The 14,794-nt window shown below is 39.3% G+C and overlaps 1 protein-coding gene across 1 annotated transcript in view; it reads right to left on the bottom strand.

Annotated features, from left to right (window-relative positions):
* The window catches only part of RGS7 (regulator of G protein signaling 7), a 308,925-nt gene that overhangs the window by 253,567 nt on the left and 40,564 nt on the right, over window positions 1-14,794 (bottom strand). Inside the window, exon 5 of the mRNA XM_035558119.2 lies at window positions 12,601-12,708. Coding sequence (XP_035414012.1) covers window positions 12,601-12,708 — 108 coding nt within the window. The remainder of the gene's footprint in view (window positions 1-12,600; window positions 12,709-14,794) is intronic.

Consider the following 14,794-nt stretch of genomic DNA (forward strand, 5'->3'; position numbering starts at 1 on the left):
AATTAACCTTAATAATCTGAGTGAGGACAACAATTATTCCATACTTGGGGACACACAAAGTGAAATTCCACCTCTGCAACTGTAAAGTAAATAGGAAAATAAATAATAAGAAAAAAAAAACTTAGGAGGGAAAATTTCCCCCCTTAACTGCATCTATCAGATGTTTTAAAATGCTCTATGTTTAAGGAAGTTTCTGTCCCAAGGATAGCTAACAAAACAAACACCCAGCACACTGAGTGTTTCTATTTAACACTTAAATGCTTATTTATTAACCGGTTAGACTTAAGTATTTCCTCTGTCCAATATAGCTTGCAAAAAGAATAGGACAAAAATATTTAGATGTAGCCAACAGTATGGCTAAAACTTAAATAGATGCTAACATATTCATGTTAGATTTGGAATACTCGTCTAAAGTACATTTACTATGTCTATATGGATTATATGAAAGTCAAAAAGGTGAGATAATGGAGAAAGGTGAGAACTCACAGAAACCTTTTTGTTCTTGCTAAAGCCTGCCAAGATAACAAAAAACAAAACCACTGACATTTGGATCAATTCATGTGAATAATGAATTTATAGCAAGCTCCACTTCCATTTTGGTGATCCTCAACTACTATTCTGGAGGTGATGTACAGACCATTCCATGCACAAAAATATATATATATATATATATATATGGAAATTACCTGGTCTCAGCCTCTTTTGAGTAGTCTCCCCAAATCACTTACCCACTTTTTTTATACTTACAGAATTTTGTGCACAGAAATTCTTTTCAGTTTGTCAATAGAATGCTAAGCCCAACAGTCTCCTGCAGGCAACAAGTGCAGGCAACAAACAGCAGTGTTTAGGCTCGCTGACAAACATATGATGACAGTAGAGGCTTCCCACCCTGAAAACTGCAGAATGGGTATCAACGAATTAAAACCACTATAAAAGACTTAATTATTTGACTAGGACGCCAACATCGACACCCAGCATGGAAGACGCTATTTATGAGACCAGTATTCCTTTCTTCCTCAACATAAACCCTCTCAGCATCACTGTGTTTGTCCGCTACCCAGGGAGAAGAGCACCACCTAGTGAATCTCAGCACTATTTCCAGAAACACCTGCAGATTCGTGCTGGCCTCGTTTGACCCTGTTTATCTTCACCAGACCAATTGATGGTATGACTCGAAGTTAAACACATTGCAAGTGATAAAATGAAGTAATGCTAATTATTTTTCCTTCAGTGCCTCACTTGCAGCATTTTCTCCTTGAACTTATTCCATGTCTTTCAATATTGCTGAGAGCAACCAAGAATAAGCCCCATAAAATAATCTAGTTAAATAAACCATTTCACATGAGAAAAAATGGTAGAATTCCTATTTGAAGAGAGCAAGAATTGTAGTTCCTCAATACTTTTTTTTTTAAAAAGGATGGATGGCAAGTCAAAGGAATTTAAAATTGATACACTGTTGTGTGCTAATACCCTTTCAGATAACAAAGTGACATCTCAGCATCCGTGGTTATCTTTATTTTATATAATAAACATCAGTGACTTGGAAAGAAAGGTATAAGCTTCAGAAGCATACGTACATTTTTATACCTTCATAACATATTATTTTCATAGCTTAAAATAAGAGCTTCTGAACAATGGAATAGAGAATTAGAAAGGACAGGTAAGTCTGGTGGTCTTGCAGTCAAAGGTATGCCTCAATTTCCAGAGAGAAAAGCATATAAGAATCCCAGAGACAATAGCATTGGCTATGGCCTGCCTGATCAACTGCGTACTTAAGTTTCTGTTAATAAGTTAACGTGGTGACAGTTACGGATGCGTCACTGCAGATAAATACAAATGAAACTAAATAAACAGATAAACTGACAAAAACTGTGGAGGTGTTCTATATCAAAATGAGACCAAAATACCTCAATATGAGAACACCACATGTTTAATGAACAACTGAATATGCACTTAAACAACCGAAAGTAGTTCTAACACAAGTGGAGTTGATGGCAAAGAGAAAGCAAGATCAGCAACATTTTCGTCCATAATAAATTAAACAAAGTAGTTCAGGTCACAAATGTCTGTAGAACAGAACAGTTGCCTAAACTTTTGTTGTGGTTTAGCCAGGCTGGCAGCCAAACACCACACAGCCGTTCGCTCACCCTCCCCCCTCCCTCTCCGGGATGGGGGAGAGAAATGGGAAAGTGAAGCCTGTGAGTTGAGATAAAGACAGTTTATTAAGACAGGAAAAATAATAACAATAATAATAATAATAATAGTATTAATAGTAATAATGTGTACGAAATAAGTGATGCACAATGCAATTGCTCACCACCCGTTGACCGATGCCCAGCCTATCCCCTCATGTCAGCAGGTGCCTGCTGGACAGGAAGGCAGTGGGCACCCCGGCTGGCGGGGGTTTCCCTAGGAGGAAAACTAACTCTGTCCTACCTGAAACCAGGACAACTTTGAAAAATTCCAGTATTTAAAGGGGGCCTACAGGAAACTTTAAAGGGGGCCTACAGGAAACACGGGGAGAGACTCTTCATCTGGGAGCGTAGTGACAAGACAAACGGTAATAGTTTTAAACAAAAAGAGAGTAGATTTAGATTAGACATTAGGAGGAAATTCTTTACTATGAGGGTGGTGAGGCACTGGAACAGGTTGCCAAAAGAACCTGTGGGTGCTCCATCCCTGGAAGTGTTCAAGGCCATGTTGGACAGGGCTTTGGGCAACCTTGTCTGCTGGGAGGTGTCCCTGCCCATGGCAGGGGGTTGGAACCAGGTGACCTTTAAGATCCCTTCCAACCTAAACCATTCTATGATTCCATTATGATTTTCCTATAGCAAAGGTACCATTCTCTTACTACATTTTTGGTGGGTTTTTGTTTTAAGAAATGAATGTCACTTGAAGAAATGAGTGCAGATAAAGCACTATAATATTTATTCCTGTTTCATACAAGCCAAAGGCATTTCTCTTCTCTTTAGGAAAAGAAATTAATGCATAGCATTATGAGTATTTGTATAGTTCTTCTCCTCTGATGGACACTGGTGTCCACTCCAGACTACAGGGGCCAGAATCTCACTTTGTTCCCCCCTCCCCCCCCCTTTCATTCAGGTAGTGTGATGATACCCTAGTCATAGGCATGATTTGTGAAAAGGTACTAAAAATCTTTAGCTCCTAGTGACTTGAATGAGATTTGTGGTTGCTTAGTAACTCTGAAAAAAAGCTGAGACATCTGAAATCTAGTAATACTGTGAGCAGCTGGGTAGAACTCTTGTTCTTTAGTGTGTTCTATCTGGCTAAAGGAGAATTCCTACAATCACAGTACATTACCACATTCCAGGTAGTACTTTGTACAGAGTACCTTATATTTATCAAGGTAAATGGTTAATCTTTATAGAATTTGATTGAGTTTAATTATACTGTGTATCATCTATTTTAGAGATGACAACTAAAATAAGCTATTCCAGCCATAGAGAAATCTTAGCATAGCCCTGTACGATAGCATTATTCATACACTAAGTTTTACATTCACTACTAAGAAGCCATCCTGTTTCACAATTTCAAGTTTGTTCTTCAGATCACACTTACATGCCTATATCACTAAACATGCCAACAGCAAGGACTTTGTGGTACACATGCAAAATGTCCTATATGCACTCCATAAAGACTGAAGCATACAACACAATGAGAGTTCTTGTAAAAATATCTACCTCAAGGTTGTGTGTTTTTTTATTTTGTTTTGATTAAGCTTTACCATTTTTCTTTTTGATACAGATTTTGTATTAAATGTAATTGTATAGCTCCCACTGATATATATTCACTGCCATGAATCTACACCTGAGGGCAGAACCTAGCTCAGATTTATACCTCTTACAGTCTGGAGTTCAGAGAAGTGTAGGTGTTAAGAGGCCCTAATGTGTCTTTCTTTTAAAAAGCATTCAGTAAACTGCTTATTCATCCTGATATAAAAGTAGATCAGGAAAACTGTGTTTCTCCACCAGAATTTAGGGCATTTTTAAATAACATCTATTCAAAATACTTCAGTACTGCAAACAGAACCTCAAAGACAGAAATTCAGATTTATTTTAGCTGCACTGCATATACAAGAGGAATGAATCATATAGACAAATACATGCAGTTCATTTTTACAACATGGTAGGAAAGGTACAATACTGCTATATCATATATATGACATACTGTCAAAGACCATTATATATTCATGTACCTCTAGAACAAGCTTTCTGTTCATGTATATGCAATTATGACTCAATAAGAGAGGGTTTGGCTGCTGTAATATTCCCTCCAAAATAATTTCCATGCATGTTGAAAGCCTTTTTTTTGTTTAAATGTGACTTGTTATTTAATCAATAAAAAACATGCACAAAAAAATGTAACTGTCACAAAAGCAACATGCCAGTAAGATTCCTGACCTCACAAGACTACATCACAAGAACTGGCCCACCCCACCGTCACAGTTTGTCTCACAGCAGCAGGACTCTGCATTGCTCTGAGGATATTTATAATCACTAATCTTTGTCAGATTAGACTACTGAAATACTACTGAAAACAGTCACAGACTGCAGCAGCAGCGTTGCAGAAGAATTAATATTTTCAAGTTTCCCATTTTACCTGAAATGCACTTCTCAGGAGTATCCTTTCATAAATCTGTAAGAAGAATTATGGGAAAATGACAACTTTTTTTTCCACCAACTGCCATGGATAGATTTCTATCTGTCTGGTCCTCGGGGATCTCTTCAACACTTGCTTAAGGTTTTTTAGAATGAAATCACCACGTTTTTTGTATGAACGCAACATGATAAATCCTTAGACATCTCCCCAAAAAGGATTTTTGATACAAATGACACCGTGGATCTAATACTTCAGATTCCATTCAGTGGCTATCAAAGATGTCCCTGAGTAGAAATAGCAAAATAATTGTAAAATACTTGAAAAATAGGCAACTGAGTTACACATCTGCAATGAAAAAGATGTATAAAATATACATTATGGTGTCATTTCTCCAGTTCTTAATTTATCAACAGTAAACTTTTAACCTGAAGTATCTTTGAGGGAAAAGCAGGTAAAAAAAGAGCAACGCCCTGTTCACTTCCACAGACAAAGCAGCTTCACTGAAGCTCAGCCGACAAAGCTATCTTCTCAGAGATGGACAGAGCATTACAGATAAATTGAAGGAAACTCATAGCAGCATCTGACAAAGGAAGCTTTCAAACAGACACATGCATAAAAAACAGGTCCCAGTTGTATGAGGATAATACAAAGATTATAAACTGGCTACCACAGTAGGGTATCACATAAACTAAGCACAGGCTGGTTTAGGCTTAGGGAAGATGACCAAGACCACAACGAAAAAAAGAAAAGGTATGATGGAACTACTCAAAGAATAACCGAATGCTCATGATATGGACCAACTCCTTATTTTGGGGAGTTCAGTGAAAATCCAAAAGGAAAATAATCTAAAGTCTGCTCCCATAAGCAAGAAAAAGTATAGTTAGTTCTGGACTCCCACCATTTAAAAACCATTTGGGGTTTTAATTGAAATACATACTTGATTTGAACATTTTTTTCCTTATTATATAAACCAATTTTTGAACAATTTAACAGACTGCATTATACAGATGTTTAAATTCTGCAGTTTGAGTTCCTCTCCCCTATGTTTTTTGGTTTTGTTTCTTAATGCCAAGCTTCCATCCCTGTCAGTGAATATGTTTGTATGTTATCTAGTAAGAGCTTCACTGGCAGTTATGACAGCTTTATGAGGTGCTTCTATTCCTGTTCCTACAGCTCAGTTTCTTGGCCAGCTTGCTTTCCTGCACAAACCCCAATCAGCTCTCCCACTCCAGATAAAGCTACGGCTCCAAACTCCCGTTCTCAGACAGTTCAGCTCCAAGGACTAATGTTTGGTTTACCAGGCAACATTATTCCTGTCATATATATTCCAGTTATTCTTATAACTGACATGTACTCTTATAACCAGCTCAACCTCTTTACCTCCAACTTTTTTATAGCTCATGGGAATCAAAGCCAAAATCAAAATTCCCAGCTGATCCCTTTGTTGCGGAAAACTGTAGGTGTTGTTTCCCACTTTTTCTTCACTGCAACATCTGAAAGTTCCATTTGAAGATTTTTACTCAAGTGGTTCAGTCTCTTCCGACTACTATCCCCACTCTCAAAATTTTCCCCCTCATTCATTTGCCTAAGGTTTACATTACCACCATTAAAATCCAGACTTTTCTTGCCTTGATCAAAATCCACAGAAGTTATCCTCCTACATTATCAATTCCTTCCCCCTACTGCTGCAATTCATTGAATAGTAATAATAATGGAATGTATCGAAGCCAGTCCAGGCAGTATTTTGCAAGCTCGGCCCTGATAGCTCCCTTCTCTGTAGAAAATACCTTGTTCTACTTCATCAAAAAGGGACTTCTAGCTTTTCCACTGCTGTGACATGCCTCAGCTTACCCATTGGTAACACAGACAATAATTATATGCAACTCTTTTGTAATTTTTTTAAGATATAGTTGAAAACTAACTACATTCACACTGTATTTTAACAGATCTGCAGTCTTAACCCTTCCCACCACTTTGCATGAAAAGTTTTATAGCATGAAAGCACCAGATATATTCTGCTGATGACATTGTTTCTTCTAGGTTCCACCAGGGATTTAGACTGTAGATGGACTTCATAAACCAAGTTTCTTCTGTTTCAGCAGCTTTTACAGATTGATCTGAAGAAGCTGCTGTGGTGCTTCCTATACTTAAAACTACAAATAATCTTCAGTTGTTTGTTATTGCTGAATTGGAAAAATAGCCATATTTTAACAAGTTTTATTTACATGCACATTTTTTAACGCAGTCTTATTCATATCAGCTTTGGTGGGAATATTTCAAATATTATCATCTGATACAGGTTACTACTAGAAAATCCTGCACTCCACAAACCATGTTGAAAGTCTGAAGTAAAAGAAAAAATACAAAAACTCCAAAACAAACAGCTTCTGACTCCATATTGCACGTCATTATCAATAGCATCATTGTTTCCATAGTTACAAATGTAGACTGCTTCAAAGGAAAAACGGAGAGAAACTAAAAATGACTGCACAATCAAAACAGGCACATACAGTTTTCATATGACACGTGGGATGGAGAAAGGAAGTAACATGGTGGCACAGAATTCTGTGGTGTTTTTGTATTTGACAGTAATGCTAGTGATCTGAGCACATCAAGCTTAGAACAACAGTAAGAAGCAGTAAACCTCTCGCTGTGAAATCACTTGATACATTTCTACACCTAGTGGAAGGAAAAGGAGAATAGAAAGAAAGGAAAATATCAGCAGGAATCACCAAAGCAAACACACAGGGCAGGTGCAACTCTCACATCTGCAGATCTAGCCACCTGCTGACTCCAGCAGACAGTTTTTTAAATCAGGTTTCTTTGGGTTGCATTTTCAGTGGTTCTGTATAGTTGCAAGACAGTCAAATCCTTTATACTGCTCTTATCACAAATGATGCCAAAGCATATATTCTCTACCTAGTGTTGACAATAACCATTCCAGGAGTGGATACAGCATAAAAAAGAACAACTGCACTGCAGGTAGATACAACATAAACTAAGTAAGAAGAAGGGGTGAGAGCATACTGCAAAACATAGGCACTCCACAGAATCTAGCAACTATTCTGTCCTTCAGTATTAAGTTCCTGCCCCCTAACTATCACCTAGCTTACTTTAACAGCAACCAACTACTCCAGAACTATGAACAACATCCTCATGATGTTCGTGCTGGAGAGGGAGGAAAATTCTGTTCACATCTTACAGTTAGAATTCCCAAGGCCCATAATTGTGGATTGATCTCAGTCAATTCTATACATAGGAGTGTCAGAATAAAACCAAGAACAGCATTCACACCTTGCACAAACTGCAACAGCATCACCATTCTGCTCTGAAGAATCATCATCATATTGTACAGGTTTACTGTAATTTAATTCCCAAAAACGTAAATTCAGGTACCACCCTGGCATTTGCATGTACAATGGAGTAACAAACTCTGCAGTTTTCACTGGGAGCAAGATGCACAAATAGGTTGTGACAGTGTATTCAGAAACGCATAGTATCAAACGAATTCTTCTCTTATCTGAGTGAGCAACAACACTTAGAAAAATGCCACCTACTACACCCTCCCTTACCCTCACAGGCTCTATGGAATAGAGTTACTGATATTTTTTTCCAACAATCTTCAGGTGAACACTACATAAAAGCCACATGAGAACACAGTATTATATGCACTCAACATTGAAAGTCACCTCTGGTACAAGCAGAGGTTAGAAGAATGGTTATTGGAAGATGGTGCTCACTATTTTCTAATGCTTTTACAATATTTTTTAAAGTATCACACCTGCGAGTCATAGCTTCTACAAATAATATCAGAAAATGGTAAACTAAGAACTAGCTTGAGATTATAAATTCAGCCTTTTCTATACATGGGTACTGGTGTATATGACCTTCAACAATTGACACAAGAACAGAACAAACATATCACTCACTTTATTACAGCACTGAAAGCCCCAACCGTTAGCAATTCTAATCAGCTTTGGAAAAAGCTATTTTAACATTTGGGGCAGTGAGGAAGATGGAGAATCAAAGCCTCAGTCACAAGAATATTACTATTCAGACAAGGTTAATCTTACTGTTACAAAATAAGACTATCATCTCTCAAATGAAGCTAGTTCAGACAGCAATACAATAACCATTAAACTTCTAATCCTTGCAGCATATGCTTGACTAAAAAAGTAAACAAAGAACAGACCATAAAGATAAACGGTTCAGTAGGACCAGCAGGAGGTCTAAAATGGAAATTCTTCAAAGACAACTCTTTATTTTTGAATCATTTGTGCCACACACCGGATAAAACAGGATAAGTTAGGCTCTGAAACTAGGGGAAACTGCACAATACATAGACCTTATATTACATCTTAAGCATCTTCTTTAAGACCTAACTTCTAGCAGTAAACTAGCATTAAAGAAATCCAAGATTTCTGTATGAGCAAAAGGTAAGGTTTCTAGTGTCTTATGTCTTTTAATTGCTGACTAAAATGAACTCTGTTGGAGAGGAAGTAAAAGCAGGATTTTTTTTTTTTTTTTTACATTTTTCATGTTTGCCTAAGGCTACTGACAAAAACTCAGGAATTTTTCCAAGGTATGTCAGTACCAATGATGTGTCACATGTCATTACTTTATAATTAGGCTGATAGCCAAAAGGAATAATGCAACTGACATTCTATTAAAATAAAAAGCATTCCCCAAGGCGTAAAACCACTGACACACAAGCATCTTAAGAGGCAGCCTAAAAATGATATAAGGAACTATTCATTCATGTTACTGCCTTTTCCATCACAGATTCAAATAAGTCATTTTAGAATTATTTATGCATGGAATATTGAAGCAAAATATTCTACAGTTTTTTTCCCCAAATTTTTCATATCTGAAAGCAAAATGCAATAAAACTCTGTGAATACAAGCTACTATAAGAAAAATATGGTATCTACACTCAGTATTACTTTATACTGCATTTCGATAGTCTTTCTTCAACCCCTCAGATGAGTAACTAAACACAAACCAAAGATCAAAAAAATCAAAAAAGAAAGAAAAACTTCCATGTCAAGAGTTCGCAACATACTTAAAGAGCAATGACGACACTATAACGATTCAAGCTTTAAATATTCAATTTGTAAACACCAGAACTTCATTCTCTAAAGAACGCTCTTTATATTTCCTGCAAAATGCTCCTGACATAATCAGGATTTAGGAAACCCAGGGCTGAAAGTCCTCATAGTTTAGAATATATTTAGTTCAGACTGTCTGGAAGTTAGACTAGCAAGAATTATCAGGTTATGTAATTATGGTTTTATAGACAAAGTTGTCGTCTTCACATAGCATGGCCAAATTTTAGTTATTATCACAAGAAAAGATGTCCCAGCTATTCCTTGCAGGCACATATCAGAAAATGTATGCTACTCCGTGTGTTGACATTGTATAAACTACTGAAAAGTATTCCAGCAGTGTTATTCAAATTACAAGACTTCAAATTCATTTTCCTTCTGAAGCCAGCCAATTGCACTTCTACTTTTTTTTCCCCCTAATAACTATTAATATTTTTTTCAGTTGGCCAAAAAAGAGTCCTTCATGAAGCTGGCAGATCAAGCTCTTTGTTCACTCTGCACAACGCTTTCATTTCCAACACAATGACAGGCAGAGAAGTATTGTATTTTCAAATGTATTACAAGGAATCCTGTGATTTAGTTGTTGCTATTAAAAAATGATATTCAGAGACAATATATTCTGAAATGAAACGATTTCTACTTAACTATCCTTCTCTTATGTTCTAGGCATAGAAATTATAACACATTTGACTACAACCAATAACTTACTGTAGAAAAAGGTAGGGGATTTTTTAAAAAAAAATTATTTTGTCACCTATTCCTTAAATATTGCCAAAGGGAAGACTATTCTTAGTTTTCTCTCTACTCTAACAATCTTAAACGACACTTTTGATTCACCATGCTACAAAAATGCTATAAAAATAGATATGGCATGTAATACTGTAGAAGATCAGTGGTTTGGGAAGTTTAATACTTGATGCACCACTTACACTTTAACGATAACAAGAGAAGGACCATTGCTATACTAGAAGACAAACCGATACTATCCTCATACCTTTGATTTACAGAGAACTGAAAATGTATTTGATGCTGAACACGTAACCGAGGTTTTATGTCCTATTCTCACTCCCCATTTTCAAATTTTCCCTGCATCACCAGGATTCTTGTCACCTGCTTCAGAAGTTTCCTTTGAATCTGGAGGCTGCTCAGGGGCTACGTTAAATTGTGGCATGAGGTCACACTAAATATAATAGATCACAAGCTTGGACAGTTACTAAGACAAAGACACCAAGGGAGAAGACAGTTTCCCTGTGTTTCTTCTCTGTGTACTAAGTAAGCAGAGAAAAGACTTCTTTCTCAGCATAGAGTACATGACAAATATGGAAAGATTCTGTCCAGAAAGATCAAAACCCTATGAAAGCTCATAATATAAGCTTTAGTACGTTGCTTTTAATATATGCAGAACATCTTTACATATAAACTCATGCACACGATTTCATTTCGAAACACTTGTGATGTCAATTGTAAGGTAACCCTGTATTTTTCTAGATGTGCAATCTTACAGAGACGTATAACTAAGGTTAAATTCATAAATTCATTCACTTTTGAAAAAAATCTAATCTTTCAAAAGAGCAAATACCACTAGAACCCACTGAAATCAGCAATGTATTCGAAAATAGGAAAGAAAAATAAACCATGTATCCATCTTAATTTTGAGACTATTTTATAATTTCTGGGAAAAGATAACTTACTGTTGATACCTCATTTCACCTCAAAGACTAAACTGCGTATGTATTGGATATTTTGTTACAGTTAACTTACAAAAAGAAAAGTCAGTGCCTCTAAAAATATATTGATTTTTCCACCTGATAAAAACAATGACAAGTTAGAAAGCACTGCATTCTAGGAATAAACAAGTAGTTATGTAATTATGTATTTCAGTGTGCAAGAGCAGCTATTTTTCTCCATTATTAGAAATTGCTATTCTCTCTTGAAAAATGCAATTAAAGATTTATTAAAATAAACACAATTGCCAAGTTTAAAATAAAAAATAATAGCGTATCAACCATTTCAAAATCCCCAAGCATCTACTGTCACATAAATGAAAGCATAGTAGTTAAATAACCCCCACTCCTGGAGTTCAGTGTCTGGAAATTTGTATATTGATGCTATTAGAATAACTACATTAGAAATCCTTCCCAGAGAGGATCCCTGGAGTGTATGTTTGTTTTGTTGTGTTTTTTGTTTTGTTTCAGTTTCTTTTGTTTTTAAGTTCTAATGACTGCAGATAAGTAATATCTTTAATCAGTTTTCTCCTCATATAAGTTAATGGTTCTGACTTTCCTACACTTTAAGAATTTTCGCCCAGAGAGAGCAATACAAAATAATATATTATGTAGTTAATATTTTGCTTTAAAATATATGAATTCATTTTACTAATAGGTTTTACAAATGAACACTTGAACTCAAAATATCTTCCAGTCTCTGGCACATCACCACCACCACATACCATATGTTTCTACGCATAAAGTGAATTAAATATATCAAGTATTTCAAATCAAAACCAACTGATCCTGAACATGATGCAAAGCTGACACATGCATGTATGTTTTACCATTCAAAACAACAAATCCAGTCACTTCGTAACATAGGAGTCACTAGCAGTACCTGGAATATAGATCTACTTTTCACATGCCATTTGATCTGCATTAGGCAGCATAAATGTCAACAGATAAAAAAAGACTCCAAGTCCATGTCAGGTGATTGTATTCAGAAATCATTCTGCTTCATTCACAGCAAAGCACAGCAGTAGCTTCTATTAGTACAGTGGAGAGAAACAGTAAAAATGATGGCCTCACTTGCTAGGCAAAAGAGTTCAGGACGTCACCATTTCCTGAAGTACCTTCCTCAGCTTTTGAAAAACATAAAGGCTTACCTTTCTGTACACCAGCATGTTTGGGGATTCATCAGCCACCCCGTTGCTGCTTTGCCCATAATTATTTCCTTGTGCCATGTCCCACAGATTTGATCTGCTTTTGTTGTGCTGTAAAAGGTAAAAGTGGTCTCATTAAGCCACTGCCTCAGGTCTCCTTCCTTTCTCGATGATTAACAGACCTGAATTTTTACCAACACAATATCAGAATCAGTGGATGCCCTTAACTCCAACAGATATTTACACCAAAGTAAAGCAGTTAATTCACCTTTTACTGTCATTACTCTCTTTTGCCTGTAAGTAATGAATGTAATACGTTAATTTAATTTAGCCCGTAATGAATTGTCACTCCGAATAGCTTCCTGACACACCACCAGCCACCATATCATGTGGGTGCCTCCTCTCAAAGCCCTCCTCCCTCCTCTATGCAGCTTCAGTGAGGGGTGTTCTGCACCTAAGACCACAGTTTAGGGGGCACTGACTGGGGCCATGACTGCACGTGCAGCACTGCCCTTTCCTCACCGTTTGGGCCAAAGCAACTTTCACAGCACACAAACACACAAAAAGCCACCCACCCACTTTCAACTTCCCCGCAATTTACCATGTAATGTGCCGGTGGAGGGAAGCAGGTCGCGGGGAGGATTGGAGGAGGGGGTGGATAAGAAAGAAGGCAAAAAACCTTCCCGGTTGCTTTCACCTACTTTCCTCGCACTTCACCACAAACCACCGGCTCGGCCACCAGCCCCGTCTCCTGCCCTCCCTCCCTCCCCCCAGCCACACGGGAGCTGCACCAAGCCAGCGCTCTGGCTTTGCACGCAGGTGTGAGAACGTGCTCCATCTACAGACCGCGCCGGCGGCCGCAGGGAGCCCGGCGGGCTGAGCCCTACCCCAAGCACCCCCCTCCGAAGCCCTCTCCGCCGCCCGGGCGCAGCAAATGGCCGGCAGCCCGGCGGCGGCGCGCTCAGCACCGCTGAGAGCGGCGGGTGCTGGCTCAGCACCGCGAGCAGCGGCAGCCCCGCGGAGAGCGGCGGCGGCTCGCTCGGCACCGCGGACAGCGGCGGCCCCGCGCTCAGTACCGCGGACAGCGGCCGCGCTCGCCTCACCTGGCGGGCCAAGGTCACTCCTGCGGCTCCGGGCGCGCCCCGCGCGGGCGGCGTCAGCCGGCAGCGGGCGGGGGGACGCGGCGGCGCTCGTTCATCACACGCGGGCACACACACACGCGCTCACACACACACACACACTCACGCACGCACACACAGCCGGGGCTGCGGCTCTCTCTCTCTCTGCTCTGCCGGAGCAGCGGCAGCGCAGCGCCCGCCCCGCAGTGGAGCGGCCGTCACGTGGGGGACGGGCACGTCAAAGGTGCTGCTGCTGCTGCCTCCGCCGCCGCCTCCGCCTCGCCTCTCCTCGCCGAAAGCGGCGGCCAAGGAACTGCAGCTGCTGCAGAGCTGGCAGCGGCCCCTGGAAATGAGATTAGGCAGCGCCGGAGGGCTGGGCAGGAAGAGAAATGTGGGCTAATGGGATGGGGAAGGACGAAGGGAAGGTGGTGCAAGAGGCGCTAGGCAACACCTGCTCCCAACTATCTCCTTCCTACACCTTCACCAGCAGCAGCAGGGTGATCGGCTCTGCCTGATCCTCGGCCCTGTGCTGGGCACCCCCTCGTTCTTGCTGAAAAAAATCCGTGGGGAGCTCGTGCCTCGTTGGCACTGCAGACCACCAAGTAGCAGGAGACAGCAAGTCTGTGCCAACCTGATGGGAAGGAGCCCTGAGGACACCTCAGGACATCCTCAGGGCTATTTTATTATGTCCAGTTTGTCCCTCGTTTGCAAAGGCATATAGAGTTGACCATGATAAAATTAAAAATAAGGTCTGTAGGTCACATTTTTCCACATCACATGGATAAGAATGCTTTTGTTTTCCAAGTGCTGAAACACCCTGTACGCAACATCCACAAGAACAGAAGATAAAGTGGTTAGCTTTGGGATATTCCCATTTGAAAGCATCTTGTCTGGAAACAAGAACTCAAATTTCAAGGATGATCTTGGAAAAAAATAAATCTACTGTGCACTGCACCTTGTGGAGTGTGCACTGGTGGAATCCCACAATACACGCACAGAGGTTTCTATACATACTGTCATCCTCAGTCTTTCTACCTTCCTCACATCCCAAAGAGACTCAAATCAACAATATCCTGTTA

This window comes from Cygnus atratus, chromosome 3 (assembly GCF_013377495.2).
Source record: "Cygnus atratus isolate AKBS03 ecotype Queensland, Australia chromosome 3, CAtr_DNAZoo_HiC_assembly, whole genome shotgun sequence".
Classification (NCBI taxonomy): Eukaryota; Metazoa; Chordata; class Aves; order Anseriformes; family Anatidae; genus Cygnus; species Cygnus atratus.